General features: G+C 41.6%; 1 protein-coding gene across 9 annotated transcripts in view; it reads right to left on the bottom strand.

The window, feature by feature from the left end:
- ADGRL3 (adhesion G protein-coupled receptor L3) overlaps positions 1–24,992 on the bottom strand; it is a 518,947-nt gene that overhangs the window by 68,343 nt on the left and 425,612 nt on the right. For 8 of the 9 annotated variants that reach the window (XM_065689629.1, XM_065689683.1, XM_065689621.1 and 5 more), the window contains 4 exons: positions 13,966–14,149; positions 13,023–13,145; positions 10,807–11,015; positions 9,958–10,134 (listed from right to left, as the gene is read on the bottom strand). In XM_065689629.1, coding sequence (XP_065545701.1) covers positions 9,958–10,134; positions 10,807–11,015; positions 13,023–13,145; positions 13,966–14,149 — 693 coding nt within the window. The remainder of the gene's footprint in view (positions 1–9,957; positions 10,135–10,806; positions 11,016–13,022; positions 13,146–13,965; positions 14,150–24,992) is intronic. The other variant, XM_065689651.1, reaches the window with a different exon arrangement.

Genomic DNA, 24,992 nt, shown 5'->3' with positions numbered 1-24,992 from the left:
CTACCCAGAAAAAAAGACAGAACTTTTAACATTAATTTCCTTTTAAATTGTAACAGAATAGAGATTTTTAAGACAGCCTCGAAAGTGAGATTCCCTGTGATGAACTTGTAACATGGTTTTACCCCAAAGCCATGCAAGTATGGCCACTGCAGTGGCAACATCAAGCAACCCAGCAACAAAGTTTTGTGAGGGGCAGCATAGGTGTGCCTTAGTTCTGCTGATAAAACACCACTGGATTGCTCCTGGGCTTGCACTGCACATCTCTCCCAGAAAAGAGGAGGGGGTTCTGGGACCCTGACACCAGTGGTATCCCTCCTCTTGATTCCTTATTCAGGCTGTAAAGCTTGCCCATAACCCCCCATGTTTCCACCAGACGCAGTGAAATTAGAGATATCATTACTTATTAAATGTAAATGAGAAATGAGAAAAACACTGTGATACGTGAGACGGCCGCTCAGAGCTAAGCAGTTAGAGTCAGTGAGCTGAGGGAAAGATTGGCTGGAAATCTCTGGGGGCTTTTCAAATAGACTGGACAGGCTTGAAACCCAGCTTTGTGGTCTTCCAGGCTGTGCTATAAGTGGTATTCACATTCCTCTCCACCCCTGGCATTTTGATGACTTAGGCATTATGTAGGCTGGCAAATACAATAGTGCCACGCTTCAAAAAGCCAGGACAAACTGGAAATATTCTCCTCCTTGTGGGATAAAAGCTCATGACAGATGGAGGGAAAAGGTGATTAATTTATCCATTTTATTTGCCTGCTTGCCAATGATAAAGCCACATCAAATGTCAGGCTTTTCCTGATATACACTCTGCTATGTCAGCACCCAGGAGAAACAGCTCAAACCTTTCAGCTCTTTGGCTTTATCAGCATGAGTGATAGACATCAAATAATAATGAAAGATGGGGAGTGACTTTCCATTCCATCTCTTCCATACTGGGAAGTTTTCTCTCCAGTGAGACTTGGAGGCGGAGAGATGAGGGCTCCCTTCCTCAAATGCTCTTGCAGCTCTTCCTGAGTATTTCAAATACCTAAGGAACCAGGGGTCACAAGGCCAACAGAGAGGAAAGAAATCATTGTGTGCTTACTGTAGATCATGACAGAAAGGCCTGTTCTAGCCAGCTCCTTCAGCATCACCCAGAAAACTGAGAAGAGGAAGCACACGTCATTTTCCTGGCAGCCGCACGTCTGTGTCATTCCAGCATATCCATCCCTCTTAACTCAGTGCAAAAAAATGTTAATGCAAACCTCGCACCTTGCAAATCATTCTTTCTTTTGTGTGATGCTGCTGGGGAACAGCAGGAGAACACCTCCCTCAACAACCCTGCCAGCTCACCTGATTAGGTCACCCTGACATGCTGAAGTGACCAAAAGCTCTTGGTCTGGGTGAGTCAGGCAAGGCAGCTAATGTGAGTGGATGCAAGGAAAAAGAAACCAGGCAGACTTTGGCCAGATGGATCCATCCCACCCAGATGTGGCCAACAGCACAGATTCATCTATCCCAAAACAAAGTTAGCTTGGCATAGGGAAAGCTTTCTGAGGCCTTATTCCCCTACATGAGATGAATCTCACAAGTCGCAGCTCCTGTAATATATCCCTGATGACTTTAAGACACGATGCAGGAATTAGGGGTAGTTTTGCTCCTGGAGAGGTATCCTGCCATCTAGGTTCATGGTCTTCCTCAGGGAAAGGCCATTTGCTCACAAAGCTCACAATGCTTAGAAAGAAACACAGTCTTCACTGCTGTATTATTATTCTCTCTTACTACTCTTCTTTTTAATATTAATTGTAATGATAATACTTATTTTATGTACATAATATCCATCCCTGGGGTGCTGGGAAACAACCATAAAAACAACTTCTCTCTAATTGCAACCTCCGTCCCAAAACTCAGCAAACTCACAAAAGAACAAACAAAAGAGAATAATAACAATAAACTGGGAACAAGAGCAATTTAAAAAACACCTCAGGGGAAAAATATGAATTTGTAGCTTTTCTAGTAAAGTCCAAGACTGAGCTGGGTTTCAAAGGCTGAGTGCGCTTCATCCTGCTTGGGATGCCCTATTTCAGTTGCCACAGCAGAGATGATGGCTCAGGGACGAGTTGATAAACACTGGCATTCTTCCCATGGAAGTGACAGCTGTCCCCAGGCCAGGCACATCCAGAGCTTTAACACCAACAAGTCCAACAAATGGGAATTCGTCTGGTGCTGAAGACAAACTATGCTGCCACAGGCCACAAAGCAGAATATTATATATAAATATATATAAATATTATATATAAAAGGAGGAATTGTGGTAAACACTTCTCAATGCCATGAGATTATCCTTGCCATCATCTGGTTGCTATGTGACAAACAAGGGAGCAATGTACCTGGTTTATACAGTTGGTATATCCCAGGGTCAAGTATGATAAATAAAAGATTTCATACCTGGGTTGCAAACTCCAAGCCTGGTCCCCCATCTGCAGAGACATGCAAGAGGCGCATATGCCTTACCCTGACCAGTACTGTACAAGCACTCCCTGACTAAGGATAAAATAACTGATGCACATACTAGCAATATCCTTCCAGCACCCTGCAAGCCCTAGGGTCCCTAAGGCATGCAAAATACATCTGATACCACCAGTGTATAGATAACAGTCAAATTTTGCTTCTTCATAATCTCCCCAAACATCTGGACTACTAGAAGAGCCCGTAGGAGACACCAGGCATCAGTCTAAGGGACAATTTCCTGACAGCATCAAACAAACATCTCCCTGCCCAAAATCACCATGGCTGTCAAGACCATGACATGTCATGGTCTTCTCATGACCATTCCTGTCATGGTCAAGAAAGCAAGCCAATGAGTTTTGTTACCACTAAGTTACAGTAGCTTTAGAGGTAAACGGACATGCAGATTACTTGCAGCACAGGAATGACTTATTGAGTAATTGAAAGAAAGAATCCACTTCAATGGATGGGTTTCTATATTAAATACCTTTTACATTTATGATTTAGGCATGAGCCTGACTCCAAAGCCCAGTTAAAGAAGATTTCTCCGGCTCTGGAAAAAAGCCCTACTTTTGTTCCAGTGGGGCCAAGAGCTGCAGGAGGAGAGCACTGACGGAAACCTGTGCAGGAGGAGTTATGGGAGCCCTGGTCACAACAGCAGCAGGGTGGGCAGGCAGCCTAGATATTATTTGGGCTGAGAAAATCAATGAGCAGCTCTGTCAGTGCCTGTAAACCAGAGCAGAGCTAATAAAAACAAATCCCAGGGAATGTCAGCTTATGACAGAATGGCTCTCCCTGAGATGAACAACCATTTCCTTCCTTATTAAAAACATCAGTAGAAGAAAACAGCAGCCAAACCAAGCTGCCAGCAGCATAGGACCTTTGCCTAATCTGTCCCTCCAGGAACGGAAAGAATAGTATGTTTGGGAGTGAAAGAATAAGCTAGCAGTAAATAAAAACACAGTGCCATCAACTAGCTCAGATATGACCATTCAGTGCCTGGTGGGAGCTGGCAGTGTGCTGGGCTGGGCAGAGACCCAAGTGGGACATGTTTGAACTCCTGCATGTTGCTGATTCTACTCCTTAGATTTGTAGCTATCTGGGGCCATGCAGGCTTCCTCTGCCCTTTTCCCCCCACTGCTGTTGTTGAGAGAGGATTACTGCAACAATCTGGCTGCAATGCTTCATGGCTAATTGCAAAGGGCTACTTAAGAGGTAAATGTTTTTGCAGATATGCCAACATCAGCTAGACTACAGGGACCAGGAAGAAACCCCAAGGGCTCCTGTAGAGTGTCTGGGCTGGCCATGGCTATGCAGGCATGACAGGTTTTGAGGGGGCTTTCTCTTCCTTGTGGTCAAGCAGGATATGTGCTGGGGAGATCCCACTGCTTTAGCACTCATCATCTCCCTCTTCTCAAGCATTCACTGAGGGAGGGGCAGCTGTGCTCCACAGCAGACACAGCATCTACAGATCTGGTACATTTCCACTCTGTGTTCTGCAAAGGTGATTCTATCATAAAGAGAGCTTAATTCCCACATGAAGCCATTTCAGCCACACCTGAAGAATCTGCAACGTCACACTCTTCAAACTATGACCATCTGATATAAGGCTTAGATCCCTGAGCACTCCTGCAAGGTGGTTTAACCACCTTTTCTCTCCTTGCCTTAGTCTTCAAAGCTGTCTTCTTAGTCTGCACAGGTCACACAGATCAACTTCCTGCTCCTCTGTTCTCGTCAGCAAGATGAAGGCCTCCCAGCAGAACCCTTTCTCTCAAGCTTCTTCCATAAATGTAACAGCCTTCCAGTGACTGTTAAAAGCAGCAGCCAGCACAAGCCACAGAAATTTACATAGCCAAAATAAAGTGGTATAGGGGTAGATGAGTACAGAGAAACGGGTACAGACCTTACCTTGCTAAGTCTTACAAATTCTGTGTTAGTGTGTAGGGTTTGCAACACACAGTGAGGTGAGGGCATGTAGCAAAAGGCCAGCATTTCTCTCGTAATCACTGATACCCAAGGTTACCACTGCAACTGAGATGTAGTTGAGGACAGATTCAGCTGTGGACAGGAGGAAAGGCTTGGGACAATAACTGCATCAATCATCCTGCCCTCTTATGCTGGCTGGATTTAGCAAGGCAGCGCAGCTCTGCTTACTCATAAGGCATCTCCAACCCAAGAAATGAGCTATGGCAGCTGTGCAAAACTCAGTGTAGACATCTACCCAGCCAAGCTGCCAGCTTGTTAATTTGAGTTCCGGGAAAAAATCTGGTCACAGCATTGTCAGTTTCTGCTGTTGCATGGATGGTTTTACCCAGCCTGGTGCCAGGAGACAGCTGGTACATTGGCTCCACCACACCATGGCCTCTACCTTCACTTTGGTTCTCACACTCACCCTGTTGTCAGCCAGAAAGGAAAAGGGTAGCAACAAGACTTGGCACAAGGCTAAGCGCTCGCAACAGGAGCTACTTGAATTGTTCATTCTGGGACAGAGGATCAGAAAATACTGCAGGCTCATGCTGTCCCCATGCTCTGTGGTACAGCTCCTTATTGTGAAACTAGATCTGGCTTGCAGATTCGAGAATCGAAAAGGGCAATGTTAAGCAAATGCATACCCTTTAGACTAGGGGGAAAGAACAGGCTCAGAGTACACCTTTCTGAAACCAGGCTCTTTTTCAGGTTGGACACCCAGAAGTGGCTACCTGAGAAGATCCGGGTCAATGCTTTGAGAAACACACATACAAGGACCAGCAAAACATCCAGCCCTAGCTGGAGCTAGCAACAGGAAGAGACAACTAGGGCTCAACCCAAGCCAGCGTGTGTCAAACTAAGGGTGTGCAAGTCAAGGAAGCCCCCTGAGTGACTTCCTGCCCACCTAGACAAAAAGCTTAAGCATTGCTACCAGGTACAATACTGAATCAACCTTTGCAATGGTTTAAGCCCAGCTGGTAACTCAGAACCTTGTAGGCATAGACTACTTGACCTAATATGTATATTTGACCTAAGGTATAATTAAATGTGCTGTTTACAACTCCTTATTCTTGGAGTTCATAAAATCTCATATTTCTGTTCCTAACACAAGCTCCAATACTGCTGTATTTTGAATTTTAAAATCTGATTGAAGACAAGCACATTTAATAACTTTTACGCTTAATTAAAATAGTTTTTATTAAAACCACATTAGAATAAGTTACTTTTTTGCAATGTGCACTATATCTCTTTTTTGTTGATTTTTTTTTTTTTTTAGTGTTAACCCCTTTGATGGTACAAAACAATTTGTCTTCCAAAATTCATTACATAGCAGTTTCAATAAATTAATTTTGCAGTTCGGGTGGTTTTGCAATCCTGCACCTACTTCCAGTTTCATCCACTATTGGTCAATCTTACAGTGCTAATATATGGATAAGCCAGCACTGCAACAGCTTCAGCTTGCTCTTTATATCTGAAATGGCTGTATTGCTTTAGGCAACAGATCATTGCATTGCATTTAAACTTCATACATTTTTATTCTTTTCTCACCTTACTTTGCCTTATGCTTCCATTCCCCAAATAATTAGCAAGGTGTAATGTGTTTATGGTATAGAATAACATCTGAAAGCTTCCCGTTAATTGCTACAGTTAAAACACACACAACCCCTCCTTGTTTTACTTATTTTTAAAAGAAGAGTAAGCTCTGGCATTCACTACATACGGATAAGCAACATTTATCTACCCTGAGGTACCTTTGCTTATTTTGTTTTGGATGATTTTTTTAATTGTATTTTTCCCACCAGCTCTGAACTTGTTTTCTGTCTGCATATTTTTCCCCATGGTACATTTAAGATGCATCTGCTATAACTAATAAGATGTAAAGAGCAAGCTTATATGAAAAACAGCTTATAAATTTAGAATAATTCTGCAGCAATTACATAGGAAGAATGGCTTATTTAAGAATGGCTTTGTCCCACGGCATGGAAACCATTTTTATAGCATTTAAGGATCTTACCTAATATCCTCCTAATTCAAAAAATAGATAGATATTTAACATAGACCTCATCTATGTTAAATATACCTCATAATTTAACAAAATATCTGTAAAATCATAATAATTTTCCTATAACACAAGCCAAACAAACTTCTTAGCTAAACAGTGATTTGTTTCCGAGTCTTAAAAATTGTTTCCAAAGAGAGGTTCTCATTTTGACTTGTAAATTGTTCAAAAGGACAACAAATGCTGCAGTTCTGTAATGAAGGCCAGCCCTTGCCAGGAAGATGCATCAGCAAGATCCAGCTCACAGGTCATTATGGTCCTGCTGTCTTCTTCCCATGCTAACTGGGGTTCTGACAGCAGCCAAAGGGGTACCTGCGGGTGCGGGTCTATTGCTTTTCCCAGTACCTATACATCCTGTCCATCTGCACAGCAGGCTCTTTATCTTGGGCATCATTATTTACACCACTGAAATGCATAACCGAATAGGAAACTCTAGGCCCAACTAATTTAAAGAGGCAGGAAGCATATTCAAATGAAAATCTCCTCCTCTTAAGACTGGCATTGAACCCAGGAAATTCTACTCTTGAAGCACACCAATAAATCCCTGCCACCATGGTAAGCTAATGTCATTTTCTTCCCCTTTGGACAAAGACATATTGCTTTTTCATGCTAAAGAGCCAGATGACCATCAATCACTTCCTCAGCAGTGATACCTTCCAGCTCCACCTTGCCACAAACGTTCTGCTAATAATTAACTAAATCCCAGCCCGTAACACACAGAGCAGCCACCAGGGTCTCCTCCAAAGAATACAGTCTTTGCTATCCTACCAAGGAGGGAGATCATTCATGACAGATGTGACACTTGTCAAATTGGTGCTGGCTTTTGATTAAGAAGCAGGACACCGATGTCCACTTCTCACAATGCTTGGTGTTTGGTCTCATTAGGTAGGGTGCTTACACCAAAGGATGCTCCCTCTATCCAAAAATCCAACAAACTGAAGTCAGTAAACTACAAATTTCTATAACAAGAGAAAACTGTTTCTGTTGTAAAAGTCCCAGAATATTATTAATTATTATGTGTACAACAGTCCTCTTTAAAGATCATAGTCACTGGCCAGAACACTGCTGTAAGAGGTCCTGCGCCAGCATGCAACATTCTTTCCTCACAGATCTTTCCACCTCCAAGAAGACAAAAAGATCTTTGAGACTAGAAACGCCTTTTGTACAGGACACAAAACAACAAAATGGCTCAAAAGCATGCTTACAAGAGATGAGAGAGATTTAATAAATGACAACAACCACCATTTATTTTTAAACCTCCACCTTTCCAAAACAGCAGGCATTCTGCTGCCAAGACTTCAAAATCAACTCATTGCAACAGCAGAAGGAATGTCATACAAGTCACTTCCTAGATTTGCCAAGCAATACGGCCAGTCACACGAGCAAAACAGAGTAGGATGGTGCCACCAGAAAGAGCAAGGTGATGAGCAGCTGCAGGGAGGAGCTGCAGATGTTTGCAGGACACACAGGTACCTTTGTCCTCAGACCAGGATGATCGCTAAAGTGAACATGCCAGAAAGCTATCCAGTTGCATCACAACAGTCAATAAAGTGGAGGCAATTTGGCTCTTAGAACAATGATACTTTGGCTGCATCCAGATGATAAAACATGACCTGAAAGTCTTAAGGACACTCATTAACACGCAGAAACACCCACTAGCTAATAGCACACTGGTTCAGCATTTGGAAAGCTTCCAGTTGTAGCTCTTTCAAACCTGCTGGCTGACGGACAACCAAAGGTCTCACATTCTCTTTCTGCAAGATGAGATAACACCAGCACTACTAGTCTAATGAAGTTTGAGTGAAATGTCATGCAGACAAGGCTGACCTAGTTGCGGTTTGAGAAGAGGCTTGTTCCATGCTAGCCTGTATCTGCACTCCGCAGTAGGGATTGCCCTCATTCACATCAGTGGAGTGGAAAGCTATCTGCATTTCCCAGGTGCAACCTCCGACTTCAGTGACTCAGGTATATCTGTTAACTCCAGACAGTTGATAATGAGCTAAACACACATTTCTTTCGAAAATTCAAGCAGTTTTAGGAAACTGGCAAAACCAGACCTGGACTGCATAATGCCATTAACATGTAAACTCGTGCTCTGAAAAAAACATTTCTTCAGACATCTCCCAGGATAATGCCACAGCCATTTAATGGTATGTCTCCTGGACCAATAGTGACTCCTGCAGAATGGAATGGACACATCATCCTACAGCAGCAGCAGATCTATCCTGCCCCTCTCCACTGGATGCAGCTGCTGTGGCAAATGTGCTGCCAGCCTCCCATTTCTTTGTTTTTTTTCTAAGCTTTGGTCACGCATGATGGTTCTTTAATATATACATTTTATTGCAACCCTTCACATTCCTCTTCAGATTATCAAGTGAAAACAAAATATACGAAAGAGTGACACTGGAAGAAGAGTTGAGAAAAGATCTTTTAAAAACATAATAGCTGCTGCTGTTATGCAGCCATGAAAGTGGCTCTGAAACCTTCTGCCTGCATGGAAGACGCCAGATCCATATTTAGCTCAGAGCCATGTATCTTGCTGTAGTGCCAGGCACATGAAAGGGAGGTACCGCAACACAGAAAATCACTAGGGCAAAATGTTTTGGTCATCAGGGCCTTCTCTTTTCTACAGCAGCTGAGACTGTTCTCAACCAAAGACAGCAAAGACAGCTCAGGAAATGGAGGACCATCTCAACCATTCTCCTGTTCTTGAATAAAATCCCATATGTGCACATCACTCCCCAAGCCACTCCTACCATGATTAATAACTTCTTTCAGGAGTAACTTCTTTAGCTCCAGCGGAATTACACCATGGACCTAAATGCAGGCAACAGAACGAGCTAACCATTTGTCTTTGGGTAGATGTACAGGATGGTATAAGGAGCTCCCTTTTATGTGTATCTTGCTGTCACATAATGAGACACAGAGAATGTACCTTTTGTCCCTAGATGGAATCTGGAAAATACTTTTGGTTCCACACATGCACCTCGCACAAACATGTACAGCAGTGTATCTGCACCTGTTGCTAGCAGGACACACAGATTGCACCCCATGAGGCAGGCTCTGCACACTTCTGTTCCAGCATTCAGAGTGCCCTCTACTCCCTGGTGCCACAGTGAGGGCCCCACGAGCAAAGACCCAGCTAGGACACGTTCTGCACCAGTAAGCAAAGGATGTGGCAACAGCTAATTCTGCTCACTTATCATCCTCAGCTCAGAGTTGACCATGGTAGTAGCTCAAGACAGGCTTTGCATTGGTGTGACTATCTCCTGTTTCACCATATAGCAGAAGGATGCTTTATATCAGATGGTTTCTACTGTTGAGTTACAGTCACACAGCAATTTCCCTGCTCAGCTTCATTTGCAGTAACAAAATGATGTTATATTGGCCACTTTTCCTGCCCAGTGCACAGGCAGCCTGGGAATCGACAATGCCTACCTTAACTTCCACGTGTGCCATCAGGACCGCAAAGTTCGTTAGGTGATTGCAGGAGCATGTGGTGTGTGTCTTGTTAGTTGTCAGAAGGCGACACCCCTGGGTGGACCAGTACCCTGTCATTGTACGCTTTGTATAGCTCCAGAATGAACAGTTTGGATTGAAATTTTCTTCTGACTGCTGCAGGGAAGAAATGAATAAATGCAATAAAAATGATAGGGTTTCATAGATTTCTAAATGCACTATTTATTTTTTTCCAGAGGCACTTGGTAAATCTCACCCTTTAATTTTGGATAAACAGTCAGCAGTGGTTTTATATGTCAAGTATTACTTGCTGATACCAACAAGTTAGATTGTTGCTGCTCTCTTTGCTAATGCAAACTTAGTTCTTTGTTCTTGATTAATTTCAGCCATAGACTAAATCCAGCTCTTCAAAACCAGATTGATTCATTTGCATTGCAGAACAGAGAAATTAATTGCTTTAAGCAATCAACTTTTGCAATGACTGTGCCTGGCTAACAGGAGGAAGGACTAGCTGTCCTCTTTCACTGTAATTCCACTTTCCTCTAATATCCCCTGCCACCATGGTAAAATAATATTATGGTCTAATATATTGGTAGTTTTTAATTACAGAATGACGTGTGTCAGCACCTGAGCAATGGGCATCAGTTCGAAGGAGACTCTACTTTTATTAATGTAGCATAGAAGAGATTCTTCATAAATAACACAAAGTGCAAAGGAACAAACGTATAATTCAAAATCTAATCAAGGACTACTTGGGGCCTCACATGAGCCAACTTTTGCATCACTCTGTTTTAGGAAAAGAAAAAAGTGCTTTTCAAACTCACTCACCTTGATGTGCTTGACAGTAAACACCACGGGATCAGCTAGGTAAACCTTATTGCTGAACTCTTTGTTTATTGCTGCTGTGATGACAGGGGAGTTGACAATGACAGAGTGATTAGTCGACATTGCTTCTGTTCCCAACTTCATGCTGGCGTTCTCCGTGGAGAGGTAAGTGCCCAGGTTATTGTACAGCACAAAAGCTACCCTGATTTCACCTAGAAGAGTAGTAAGAGGTTAGACATCCAGGTCAGTGCACTGGTTTGGTTGGTTTTTTTGTGGTCTTTTTTAGATGAAAAATATCTTCTCCTAACCAACTTCAAAACTTTTATGAGAAAATGTGAAAGGACCAAGATGTGGCATATGGAAACTCACCTCCTATCAATCCTAACGAGCACCATGAGGTGCAACAAGTGGTTCATGGATAATAAGGGCAAGAGCTGCCTCTCTTAAAACAAACTTCTACAAACAAACAGATCGGCAGAAGACAGACAGAGAAGGTGGGCTTGTTTTTGGCATTAGTAGGTGTAACTAGCTCCAGAGAAGAGAGGCCAGGTGGCCCATTTCCCACCTGACATAATACTTTGTTCTCCAGGCTATGCTTGGGAAACATGCTTCATTCTGGCCTGCTGCACAGAGCCAGTATAAAATTGTAATTTAGTTTGTTAATTAAGACTACCTCAGAAAAATGTGGGGACAAATCTGGGAGAAGGAATCCAAAATTCTCCAACAACTCCAATCTCATATGAAGGATAAAAAAAATTTGCAGAAATTTCATTTAAAAATGTACTTTTTTTGTTAATTGGCCTATCAGATATCCCCTGTTCCACAAAAAAAAAAATCTTTAGGGAACCTGCAGAAAACCCAGGCTACCAGCCAACTGTTTTTAACTGAAATCATCCAGTTTGCCTTCTGTTTGTATATTATTTCACAGGCTATAAATAAGAATTGAATGTGATTAGTTTGCCTTTATATGTATAAGTTGTGGGGAGGGATTTTTTTTTGTTTCTATAGGAATCACCCCAGATTCTGAGGAAAGTGAAGCACTGATGACTCCAAAGGTTCCTCCCAACCTAAATCCTTCTATGATAATTTTATTTCCAGCTCTATGACAACCTCCAGGTGGGTGCCAAGCTGGTGAAAAATTGATGGGGCTTTCCTGATTTGACTACATATCCAGCGACACCATGCTTAGAAATATAGACTTCCCCTTCCTCACTGCCAACACAGTTTCTCTTTCCCTACAAATCTCCAAAGTCTGCTAGTGGCTCCTTCCCCACTAGAGTTTTGCTACGTATCTTGGATTTTATACTGTCTCTAAAAAAGCACTTCTCTTTAAATTCTACATGCAAAAGTACCAAATTCAATCGAGAAAGCCAACGGCAAAATTTTCTTTCTGAACCACCAAACTTTTTTCTCAACAGTTTTTATAAATTATTGGCAGTTTTAGTGTATCTGGTCTGACTGTAATACTGCCCAATCATTCCATGTTTTGCCTGCAGTGTGACCAAAGCCCCTACTAGAGTGCCTTCCCCCTCTACACAGGTTGAGTTTTAAAGGAACTCAAACAAAGCGACATGTTAGGCCCATTAGTAGAAAGCCTGCGAGTTTGAATTTGGTCTGCAGCAGAGCTGCAGACACAAATGTGTCTGTACAAATTCCTGATCTGGAAATAAATGACTTGACAGCATTCACATATGACATCAGCTTTAATTTATGCTTTATCAGGAGGTTCATAAGATTCAGAGAGAAAAGCACTGAAGATTTAGACTCATAACTGTTAATCAACCTCTTCTGACATTTTGGCTCATTATTAATATTTGCTACTATTGTTTCTTCCCTATACCTTTTTCAGATATTTGTATAGTGCCCCACTGTGAAGCAGTTTACTCAGACAAGCCACATAGCCCATCTGAAGCTTCCTACTGCCACAATATCAGTTAAAAGCACTTCTCTGGACTCAGCACTGTGCCCCAAGCACATATAAGGATCTGATGTGTTTTTAGCAGCACATAATACTTTTGAAGGCTGCGATTCACTTAGTAATATAATACACTCCAAATCAGTGAACTTAATTTGCAGTCGAGGCATTAGCAACTGGTACTACCATTAACTTACATATTAACATAGCAATTAGTACCATATTTGAGACTGGCTAAAAACAAAACAATGCCTAAAGCATGGCTTATTCATGAGGCTGGCATGGCTGGAGGTGCTGGACCTACCGTTTCGACCATTTTGTTTCAAGGTATTTGCTGACAGCTGAATGGCACTCCCGTGGCCCATGTTCTGGGGAAACTTCAGATCCTCCAGATTCCCATCTGTGCTTAGTCTTGCAACTTCCAGCTCTGTTTGCAAGAGAGATCAACACTAAGAAAAATCTCTACTGAAATAATCTTCGACAAGATACTTCAAAGCTACAAAATGATGTTCCAGACCATCTGAGAACAGAGGATTCTATTTCCAATACTTCAAGCTAGACTTGGTTTGGGCTTCTATTGCTTTTTAAATCTTTGCCCTGAAGAAGTTTTAAATTTAATTAAAAGAAAAAAAAAAGTGCAAATAAATTCTACTCTCTGTGGAAGACAAAAGACAACCAGTTCTTGTAAACAAGAACCTCAGGATATTAAGGACAATGGTTAAAATGAAAATCTGAAAATGCTAGTTCTTTGCCACTGGCAATTGGTACTTTCTGTAAATGTTATCAGTGCTCAGGATCTGTATTCATTGAAATAGAAAGAAGAGTTGTTCTCTTTTAACATATGCACAGTGGGAGTGCTGGTGCCTTCCATCATGCTTGTTTTTTAATTAAAATCAACCATCAGCTGAATAAAGACACAAATTTGTAAGAAATGAAACAAAATCACATTATGTTGAAGATTCTTCCTGTGAAGCAGTGCTCTCATTGCTCTAGTGCAGATTTTGACCTCAAAGCCAGGGGCAATAGGGTCAGGTTAGGTGCCCATTTTGCATAGGATTTCAAGGGCAGAGAGCTGCCTTACTCCTTTAGGCTCTTTTGGAAAGACTTTTAAGTCCTTCAGAAAGAGGGCAAAGATATATCTAGCAAAATTGTTCTCCAGCTAATCGAGGGTTCAAGACTGAAGCCAGGTTTCCCAGTCTTTACTCTCCTTCCAGCTGCTGTCAGTACTTATAGGATCTGTCCCTTACGGATGTTGTCAGTGTTTTCCCGGACGATGTCTGTCTTCAGCAGGTTATCAGCCAGCACAAAGGCACTGTCCTCCACAGTGTCGAGTAACTTGGTGGCTGCACGCTGCTGTTCACTTGCATTCAGGTCCCTCCATGCATTCAGAGCCTGTGGCTGCAGAAGATTGTTCACTGTCTCCACCATGGCCTGCAAGGGAGAGAGGTCAAGTGCGAAAGAGTTCTAGCAAACCTGAAGCACCACTGAGACCACTGACATATGCTCAGTCCCATCCTCCACACACATCAGTTTATAGAGAGAGGACAGCATCTGATTTCCCCACTCACTGGGGCTGCCTGCAAGGGAGCTAGGTATCATTTGTCCCATCAGATGGGATAGGGAGGAAATACTAATTTTATTCTAAAGGCAGGCTGGGAATAGTGCTTTTCTGCTTCTGTGATCAGTAGCTCTGGACTTGGAATAAGAAGGAATTAAGGGTTTGGGTGGGGGAACAAAGGGGAGATGATGAAATCATTAAGGAAACATGAAGGAAAATAGATTTCAAAACCTATCTGTGAAGCAGGTTGCTGCTTCCTGCAGCAGCAGAATTCAAGAGTAGATCAGGAGCACCCAAGGAAGGTATCTAGTATCTGCAAGGGCTACACTCCTTGGAGCATTTCCCACCACATAACCTCTGGCAGGCAGTCATGAAGACACAGAGATAGCTGAGTTCATCCTGAGAAGCAGCAGGTGACCATAGAGACTAAGTTAAGACACTACATTTCAAATTGCTCCATTCAGAAAGGAGTCAGTCCTGCAGTAACAACTCCACTCCCTCCTGCAGTGCACCTCCTGCCCTGGGCTGCCATGCACAAAGAGCTCTCCCATGGAGAACTTCCCACAGGTTAATTTGGATGCATATCCAGGATCACATGAAACCATGCTGGCCCCATGATGGCAAAATTACAGCAGTAGAGCCTACCCAACCTGAAGGTTTTGCTCAGCCTAAAACCCCCGCTTAGTTACTAACCAGAGCTGACTCAACTACCTTCCAGCTATCACTTTTTAATGAGACCAGCTGTACCAGTTGGTAGAAATGACTGTGCAGAGGAAAAGGAAAAATAAAAGGTATTTGCTCATGCTTTCTTCTGCTGGTTAGTGTCTAGCCACCAGGCAGGCCTGTCCCACTGCCAGGTAATATGGGATTTCATCACGCTGCAAGCCTAAACTATGCCCCATGATTTCACTTTCATGGAAGTACTTCAGTATTTACTCCTGACAGCGTTTCTGAACCCACCTGTACACCATGACATATGAAAAGAAGATACGGCATAGCACATTCTCCAGTAGCCCTCAGGAGAAGTGTCACGATGGCAACACATGGCACAGAGGGCATCCTGACTCACTCACCAGACATGGTCAGATACAAATGTGCAATGGGAGAATACAATCACATCCAACAAGAATTTGATTTTATTGCTAAATCAAGGTGACCTTAATAATTTTTCAATTACAGCAAGGTAATTACAGCAAGCCACTGCTGGTGCTTTTAATCCATAGCAGACATTTCATTGAGACATTGCAATGTGCATCTTTATCCTAAATGTATTTGAGGTTGGAAGGTTTCTTATACTACCATGGTTCTTATTGGAAGACTGAGCCAGAATTGGGCTCCTCTGACAGTACAAAGCTCCCACTCTCCAAACTACATTTATTCATGATCAATTAACTCATTTGTTCTTGTGCAACAGGTCTCCTGTACCTTAAAGAGAGCTTCCCTTCCCTGGCACCTACTGCCCTGGTCCCTTCATTAATATACAACATTTCTCCTGAGCTTCACAGCTTGGTTTTTCAAGGTATGGAGTACCCATGCTTCAACCACTGAAGCAGACCAAAAAGGCTGAGAATCTTGTCCTCTAATGCTACTGCAAAAATATTTTTGCTGTCAAGCCTTCACAATCCAGGACTGGAATCCCTTTCTCATTTGCTGTAAGTGGAATTTATTAACCATAAATCAATTTCTTAAACTGATTATTAAACTGATTTTCCTAAATAGTCTATAAATCATCTTAACACATTTAATATGTGCATGTGAAAAGCTGACTGACTTTAACAGTGAAGATGCAATACTAAAAATCCACAGCATTTAAGTGTATTTTCTATTTTATTTTATTTTTCCAGTGTTTTAAAATTTGGAAGCTTGATCTCTGTAGCTCTTAACAAAAAAAAAAAAACCAACCCTGTAATTCACTTTAGTAGCTTATCTCATAACAAGCAAAAAGGAGGTAGTATTCTTTTCCAGTGATCAAACAACTTGACTATTTTGCTGTGCTGATTCTACACAACATGGTGTTTTCTTGCAAAGATCTTTTATCCACAGAAAGCAGAAAATGAGGATTTTTATTTTCTTCGCCTTTCAATGTTATCATGCAGACTACGATTTGCCTTACATTCATTTAGGTCAGCTGTTACTGGCATCTTTAAATCTCCTAAAACAACTTCCTGGATACTTTTATCAGTATTTGAATGGTGGAAAGAGTGCTTGCAGCATATCTATCTCCTGGCTCTGGATGGAAAGGTAATGCCTATTTGTCAAAACATGAAAAAGATGCTGAAATATTTGTGTTATGGTGAAACATCTGCTGCAAAGTTTGTTTTTTTTTTCCCAGAAAAATTATTCTAAATTATCAAATGCATTTTTTTATTTTCTAATGTGTGTGCATGTACGCCTGCATAATTTGGGCCAATCAGGCCTAATGTGCCACTTTCCACAAAATATGTATTCCCCACCCAGCAGACAGCAGTGCTGGTAAGCCTTCATCCTCTTGAAGTGACTAACCTGAAGCCAGCCACTTTGCATTACTTTGGATGTGGGGTCTGATGCAAGAGCTCCAGAAAGATTTCCAAGGACTTTGGGTCAGGTCCTTAGCATGTATCTGAACAAAGCTAGTAGAATGTCTTCATTGCCATTATATTCAAGATGAATTTAGTCCATAGCTTTTCCCAGAGGGTCACTTCCCTCACCTGCCTCAGTGCATTAATCAAGTGTTCTGCACACTTCATTATGGCTGAGTGCTGCGGCTAAAGCCAAGGAGATGAGGTGCTAATGAAATGTTTGCATTTTGGACAGGAGCTGAGGTAGGTGTTTAAATGAAACAAAACAGCTGTTAAAGCAAAAATGTCTCTTGAGACAGAGATGTCAGCTGGGAAAAGTTGGGCAGGGAAGTGGGAACTGTGAGAAGGCAGGCACATGGGACAAGGATCAACCTGTGCCTTTGCATTTAAGCTGAATGACAGGGGTTTAGGTGGGTTTGGCACATGCTCCAAGGACTCTGTGGTCTGATAAAGCTCTAGAATAGAAGAAACAGTGTCAAGCTCCCAGGAAAGCCTTCTCAATGACCAGTGGTAGAAGGGTTAGGCCTGACAGAAGCCCTTTGAAATGAAGCAGGCATGAGATAGGTGTGCTTGCGAGCCAATGGCATGATAGACTTTTCCTGAGATCCCTGGTGATTCTGATAAAGATGGGGACTTTCAGAGGAAGCTAGGAAAGTTCTTACCTAGTTGCATCCCACCTCACTTCAAAAAATTAACACACAGCCAAGTCGAGAGGTCAGACATCCTCTAGTTTCCTTGCCCCACTGAAAGTATAAAGAACTACAGTATTATCCCCATTTAACTGTCCAAAGTCACATGAGATTACTCATGCCTCTGAAGAACCCAACACCTAATAAAGTGTGCTGCTTGTCTATGTCAATGAAGACCCCAACCTTGCTTATCAAACTAAAGGACTTCCTCTGCTGTAATTTTCTTCTCTTCCTCTGCCTGATTCCTCCCCTTTTCCTAACGCAGCTCAACAGGGTAAACAATTTCCAAAGCACCCTTGTGAGCCTCACGCAAAACAAAAATGTGGGGCTTGGAGCTCAAACGTACCTTAACACCACTCACAGCATAGCAGTACCCATAGCTCCTTGTTGGGCCTTAACAGATAGGCAGCACAAGCACGCATATACCCAGAGAGGAGGACAACAGTGACTCAAATTACATCAGGGAAAAGCTTTCACAAGATACAGCTTGCTTGTTTGTAACCTAAGATCAAATGAGGGAAGAAGGGTATGGCAGAAGGGAGCCAAGAAGAAAGACTTTCCATCTGCCTTTCTATCCTGAGATATGTAGATGGAGTTGTATGATGTCAGGGTATCTATACATGCAAAGCCAAGCCCCCTAAATAAAAGACTGTAAAGAGCAATCATCCTGGGTCAGACAATATTAGACTCAGTGGACCTTTTATATATCTAGCAGTAGCTACAATTGGACATTGAGAGAAGAGCAAGAACATGCCAAGCATAGAAGACAAATCCCATGATGGTGATCCCTTTCATTATGCAGTTATATAGCACCAGAGAATGTGTATTCAATGTAAATAAATGTTAATAAATTGCAGAGGGAGACTTTTTTTCCCAAATAAGGGCATATGCTCGTAGTTTCTTGATTCTGTCCTGAGGTTACAAAACAGAAACAAAATGTAAACCTTCCTTCACAGACACATGCAAATTTGTATTAAAAGATGTATTGTCAAAAGGCAACTAATTAGGAGCCTTAAAGTAATTATATATTACTAAAAGGCCAATTGTACATATCCCATAGATTTCCTTTGTGACAGCTGCTTCATTCCATAAAATTGAATTTTGCTTGTTCATTTATTTTTATTTTCTCCCCCTCTAGAAATGCTTGGTGAGAATATCCAGCTATGTGACACACAGTTTAAACCTGGGAGGGAAGTATATATCCAGTGACACCACATCCACTTATTTCTTTCACTGTATCAACATACAAGGCACTGCTCTTTGACAGAAGCAGATCCTGTAATGTAAGACCTGTTTTTAACTGGGAATCAATGCTGGAAATCACTAAGAGATATTAGATGTACTCACTGCCAAATTTGGGACCAGACTGCATTGTGCTATAGCGCTTAAGCACAGTAACCCTAACCTTAGAAAACTAGCAGGTCTCCTGGAGTTAGGACCTCTCTAAACCTTTATTGTTCATTTTGGCTTCTCACCAAGCAGCTGATGGAAGAACAAAACCCCTCAAAAACTTATTAGAGGAGAAAATACTGCTTCATGACAAGTGAATACCAGCAGGCCCTACAGGGAATATTGATTGAATCCTTCTGCGGAGTAATTTTCAAATATGCAGCTTGTCCTTCCTCACAAAGGAGCATCTCCTTAAGAAGAAATTGAGCACACAGTGTATATTATTTGCATGGAACCTACATCAAGGTCTTATGCCCTATAGAGCTTTGAGAGAATGAGGACAGTGGCACAGGGCATTAAAACATCACTTTTGCAAATATATCTCTAGTTAAAAAAATCTGCATTTTATAATTCTTAAAGCCCTGTCTCATGCTGCCAACTCTTGTCTTCCTTGATCTCACAGGAATATTTCATGCAATGCACTTTCAAAAACTAGGATAGAAGGAGGTATAGCAACAAGGCTGTGCTTTGCATCAGTAGATGAAAATCATGGCTGGTGCTCACACATCTACCCCTGTACCAAAGGTATTTGTTGGCACACCCTTTATTAAAAAAGATCTGTCCTCCCTTTCTGAGAACAGCAGTGCTAAGACTTTAGAGCACAACCACACAGACACAGACTCAGGCTGTGATTACCATCTGAGGTTCTGGTCCTGCCTGAGGTCTCAATTACTTCTCAAAAAAAGTGCACCATTATCTTTATTAGAAGTATGCAAAAACACTAGTAGCCCACTTTTTTATAGCAGCTTGAGGTGTTACAGAAAATCAGCAGAGAAAAAAAGCTTGAAAAACCTTTCGGTTCCACAGTGCAGTGAAAATGAAAAACTCACCATAGAACGGAGGCACTGAAATGTGGATATGGTTCAATGATCACATTATGCTCCTTTTTCCTTTTTCCTACTGGAAAGAAGTACTACTTTAAAAAAGTTTACCTGCTTCTTTGCTTAAGAACAGCTCGTTTTGTTCTGTATTCATATGAAACACCCACTGCTAAAACAAAACCTTTTTTTAAGCTATCAATATTTGCAAGATTCCAAACTAATTGAGTTAAAAGCACAATCAACACCATTGTTGGCAAGTTCTGCTGGAAGTTGTGCGATTTTTGCCTCTGGCCAGAAAAGGAACCAGTACAAGAGTAAGTCCCATTAACTCCAAATGTACCTGCTGGACCCAGAATGAGCCCTTTAGAGGAGAGGACCAGCATGAAAGCATGGACCTGGGCATGCAAGCTGCTGCTTCTGGCAGAGTTATTGCATTGAAATGGCCCACCAGCTCAGGAAATGACATGTCTTTTTAGAGTGACAAATGAACAGCACCCCTATCCCACTACATAAGGGTCACCAATCAAACTGGAACAGTCATGCACTCTGTGAAACTTCAGGTCAAAACCAGATGCACATGCCATTTCTTCAGCCTCCTAAACAGGGAAAATGTCATTTTGGCTAAAAGATGCCATTAAATCCTACTTCTTAGCTGAGAAGTGCCTTCAAATCTGTATGATAAGGCTCTTTACCCTCGGATAGCTTTTCACCTTGCCATTTATTCTTTTAATTCCAGATTAAAATTTGTCTCTGTTCAAAGCATAAGTGGAGACAATTTTTTACAGGGAAGCCTGGCCACTGTCTAAGGCTTTTTACAAAGCACTAAGGTCATCACAAAACAATTATAATATTCAATGAAATGGACAAACACATGTTCAGACTGAAACTATCTGAACTGCAATGAGCGCTTAAAAATAAATCATTAGGGTATCTACTGCTAATCTCTGCTTCTGACCTAAAAACTAAGACAGAAGCACTAGCCTATATCTAGTACCAGAGTGGTTATTGGAAACTGCTGGTATCACTTTTGGTGAACTGAGCCAAAACCTACTACTGATGGCAAAGGCAACAAAAAGGGGAACTTCCCCCAAACTTGCAGAGGAATTTCTAAAATTGCTCCATAGATTGAAAGCAAAGATTCTCAAGAAAGAGCATGCAACCTTCTCAACTCTACAACAAATGTTTGTGCGGTAGCTACAGGGACTGTACTGACTCAGAAATGGCCTGATTTTCAGTGGCACTGAGAAATCACTGCAGTGAGAAGAAAGGCACTGACCTTTATTAAAATAATGCCACCTACAAAAATTTTAACTATGGGATTAATGGTCTTGCACTAGGTATGCAAGATTTGCGATCCTGGCCTCGAACTACCAATAATCTCCTAATTGGAGCACACAGAAAAATAGGAGGTTTGAGAAAGAGAACAAGGTTACAAATTACAGGTTATGGTTTTGCTTTGCTTAGTATAAAAGGAAGAATATTTTAAGGTCAGAAGGCATCTGTAGGACTGGAATAAAAGGAATTGATTGGGAAGAAGGAAATAACATATTATCTATTTCATCTAATGAGATCTTCCCCGCAGAATAAGCTGAAAACTGCATTTATGAATCATCTGTATTTGCTGTCCTACTGTTTGGGATTTGAGATGATACAAGCAACTGCTAGAGTAATTACTCTGGGGAAGTGAGCAAAGCTGTAGTAAGAAAGGAAAATGGCTTGCAAATGAGAAATGCCCCTTTGACAGAATATCCATAGCCTTTAAAGGAACTTCTAGGGAGTCCATGAGACCCAACCTTTCCTCCAAATTCCAAATCAAAGGGAACATCTGCACTGACCTCTACTGCAATTTATACTGAGACTTTATACCAGTGACACCAGATTCCAGGACTGACTCAGCCTATAGCAGAGAGCTTACTCACATAGCAACACAGAAAATGCCAGACTTTTTTCCCAAGTTTTGCTATGTTACATGTGGACACACAACCACAGCTGTAGCTCAGTTGTAGGTAGAGGAACAGGCTGCCACCTTCATTTTTAGTATTTTTGTGAAGAATTTCAGAGCCTGGTGAAAACCCAAGGCTGCTGCTTTGATCCTATTCTCCCTTAACAACAGGCTCACTGTGGTAGAAACATGCAGAGTGGGGATTTCAAGTTTTGCTCCTGCTGACACAAATCAAGGGCACGTTTCTCAGACTGTGAAGTATATTAAGTTCACAGAGTTTTAACAAAGGACTACCAAACCATAGAACCCCCTGTGAGTCACACTTCTTTCAGATGTCCTTTTAATTATATTAAGTGAAGGTTTTGGGCACATTGATGATGATGGGCAAACATCTTAATCTCTTGAAAAAGCTGCTAGAAGTACTCCCAGTAGCTATAGTTAATATATGACATTGTATGTGCACTGCTAGCCAATTCATTCCAGCCACTTTAACAATGATACCTGGCCTGACAGGCTGTGCAGAATAGCAACAGGAATCAAGCAATGCGCAAATCATTAGAAGACCCTGAAAGCTGTTTGACATGCACTGCAGAGATCTTTGTCATACAGCCAATTAAGTGACCAAACAAGGAACTTGAAATTCCTCATTGATTTGGCCCTTTCTATATAAATGGAGGTTAGTCGTTCTTGTCACGGGCACAACAAGAACACAAGCAAATGCAGCATCATTCAATTTATGCTCCCTCTCAGAGCTAAAAGTTTCTTTCATTTAGTCTTCACAAAGTTGGGACCAGCCAAGCAAACAAGAGAGAAGTGGGACAAACAGAATTAATCCATTTTAAACAGTACTGGCTAAGTCCCAGATGCACCTTTTATCTGCTGAGAGCTACTAGGTTAGCAAAGAAAAAACAAAGTCTCTCCTACTCAGCGCTAAACTTAATGCCTTGAATCCTCTGAGGAAAGCCTTTTATTTTTTGCTTAGTACAGCAATTCAAACAGGCCATGTTACAAGTGTGAAACATTAGAAAACTTCCAGGAGAACCAGAATGACAACTCTGACTGCAGACACCCATCACTGCCTGCTACCTGGAACCCGCCAGGAATTCAGCACTGGCTTCACTGGTGGCTCCGATAACACCTACATCCAGAAGCTCTTGTGATCACATCCATATCTTGGCCATTTGCTGTACAGGCAAGCCCAGAATTACAAAACAGGGCAAGCTGATTTACAGGACAGCCTGGAGGATGGCAGGAACGAGAGCAGCAAACACCAGTAGTCCAGGAAAACATTGCAAAAGCAACACTTTGCTGCCTCCTTCCACCCTTCCCACAAAGCTGCTGAGCTGCTGCTCAAGCTATCATATCCACCAGCTTTCAGCTTTGAAGTCACCAAAATTGGGTTAAAAAAATAAAATTAAAAACACACAAAAAAATCGCAAACTCCTCCCTTCCCCCCCCCCAAAAAAAAACCAAAACCCCAAAAAACAACCAACCAACAAGCAAACAAAAAAAAAAAAAAAAAAAAATGAGAATCCTGAGAAGTTTTTGTCTTCTGAGATCTGCATCCCAAATGCAGCATGAAATTTCACTTGGGAAGAGGCCACAGGCTGGCACCACAGTGAAATTCATTGGCCTCATGATGCCCCAAAGCTCCAGCCCACAAATCCAAGCTAAGCAAGGAGGTGAGCTCAGATTTCACAATCAGGTGCACATATGTGATAAAAAAGTCTCTACATGGCTGAATGTGGTATCAGCCTTTATTAAAGCTTGTGTTTTCAGCTACTAAATCTTACAGCAATATTCTCTATGCTTAAGTTTTTTGTGTTAATATGGCCTCACTGTACACAAAATCTGAGTACTCAGACTTTTTCATTTTTTCATTACTATCCCACCTCCATTCCCAGAGGGCAGAAGAATTGTACCCACGGCATTTTAAACTGGGGAGCTGAGAAACAGTGAGTACATGACACTTGCTGAAGGGCATGGAGAAAATTTGTGACACTGAACCCAGCTTTACAGCTCCCCAAAAAGACAAACATTTTGTGTTTCCTACACCTTCAGTGCTTCAGTTTAAAGAGAAACTCCTTTGGAAAATGAACAAATATCAATTCTGAAAACGTTACAGAATATTCATTCCGGCTTTCACCACATACCAGTCACTAAACGAAGCTATGCTAATCAAATGCGTCACCCATTGTGACTCATTCTCCCACACGATGACTTTTCTATCCCTTTCCCAAAATAGAGTGCAAGAACAGTACACTGCAGAAAGGTAGGCATGAGAGATGTATATCACTGCTGTCCAAAAGGTCACACATATCGGATCCAAGCTCTCCTTAGCCAACGGAGTGCCTTTCTAAGGCCACTCAGTCCAACTTGGATATCCACCTTGGTCAGCCCAGACTAGGTTGACTCTTAGTATCATGAATTAAAGTCCATGTAGCTTTTCTTACATATCACAGTGATTGAAAAAATCTCCCATCACTTGCTTAGTTATTATATTAATACCTATTTATCACATCACCTGTCAGGTTGATTTGTGTTGGATTTTTGAGACAAAAAAAGATCATTTACCATACTTGCAACACTAAAGGAGCAGCATTTGTAACCTCTATCTCCCATAAATAAAATCCCTGGGTTTTTAACTCAACCAATACTGTGACACTGCACAAATTAAATCAATATTTGTTTTAATTATAAACTTACACAGAGAGATGAGATGGTAATCTGATATGGCATTCCCAGCCTCATGTTTGAATAATTCACAAAATTTCCAGATCCATTTTACATATTTATTTATATTCATTTATTTTATGCTTAAGAGGCCTTTACACCCCAATCACTACAGGGGCTGTCATGACTACATAAATTTGTCATCCCACAGAAAACAGTAAGACTGCTTTTAGCAATTATTATCTTCTCAAATCACCCTCCTCCCAAAACCCCCACTTTTTCTCAATTGCATTTTTGATATTTACAATTGATGGACATCTCTCACATAAATTTTGTATTGCACTATCCTTTGTCTAGGGAACACAGAACTGAAAGTATGTGTCCAGCCCCATAAGAAAAATTCAGCCATGGGTGCTTGTCACAATAATGGGATCAGCACAAGCAGATCATGTCAGCAAGGTTGAAAACTCTATTTCTCTGCCATCAGTGGCATATATCCCTGTTAATTCCCATTTCCCATTGACATGAAGTCCAGGATTTCACTATTTAAAATCTGTTGAGAAATCTCCACCATGCCTTAGCCA

Source organism: Lathamus discolor, chromosome 1 (genome assembly GCF_037157495.1).
Source record: "Lathamus discolor isolate bLatDis1 chromosome 1, bLatDis1.hap1, whole genome shotgun sequence".
Lineage (NCBI taxonomy): Eukaryota > Metazoa > Chordata > Aves > Psittaciformes > Psittacidae > Lathamus > Lathamus discolor.
The sequence above is the reverse complement of the archived record's forward strand: the minus strand, read 5'-3'. Positions and strand labels throughout refer to the sequence as shown.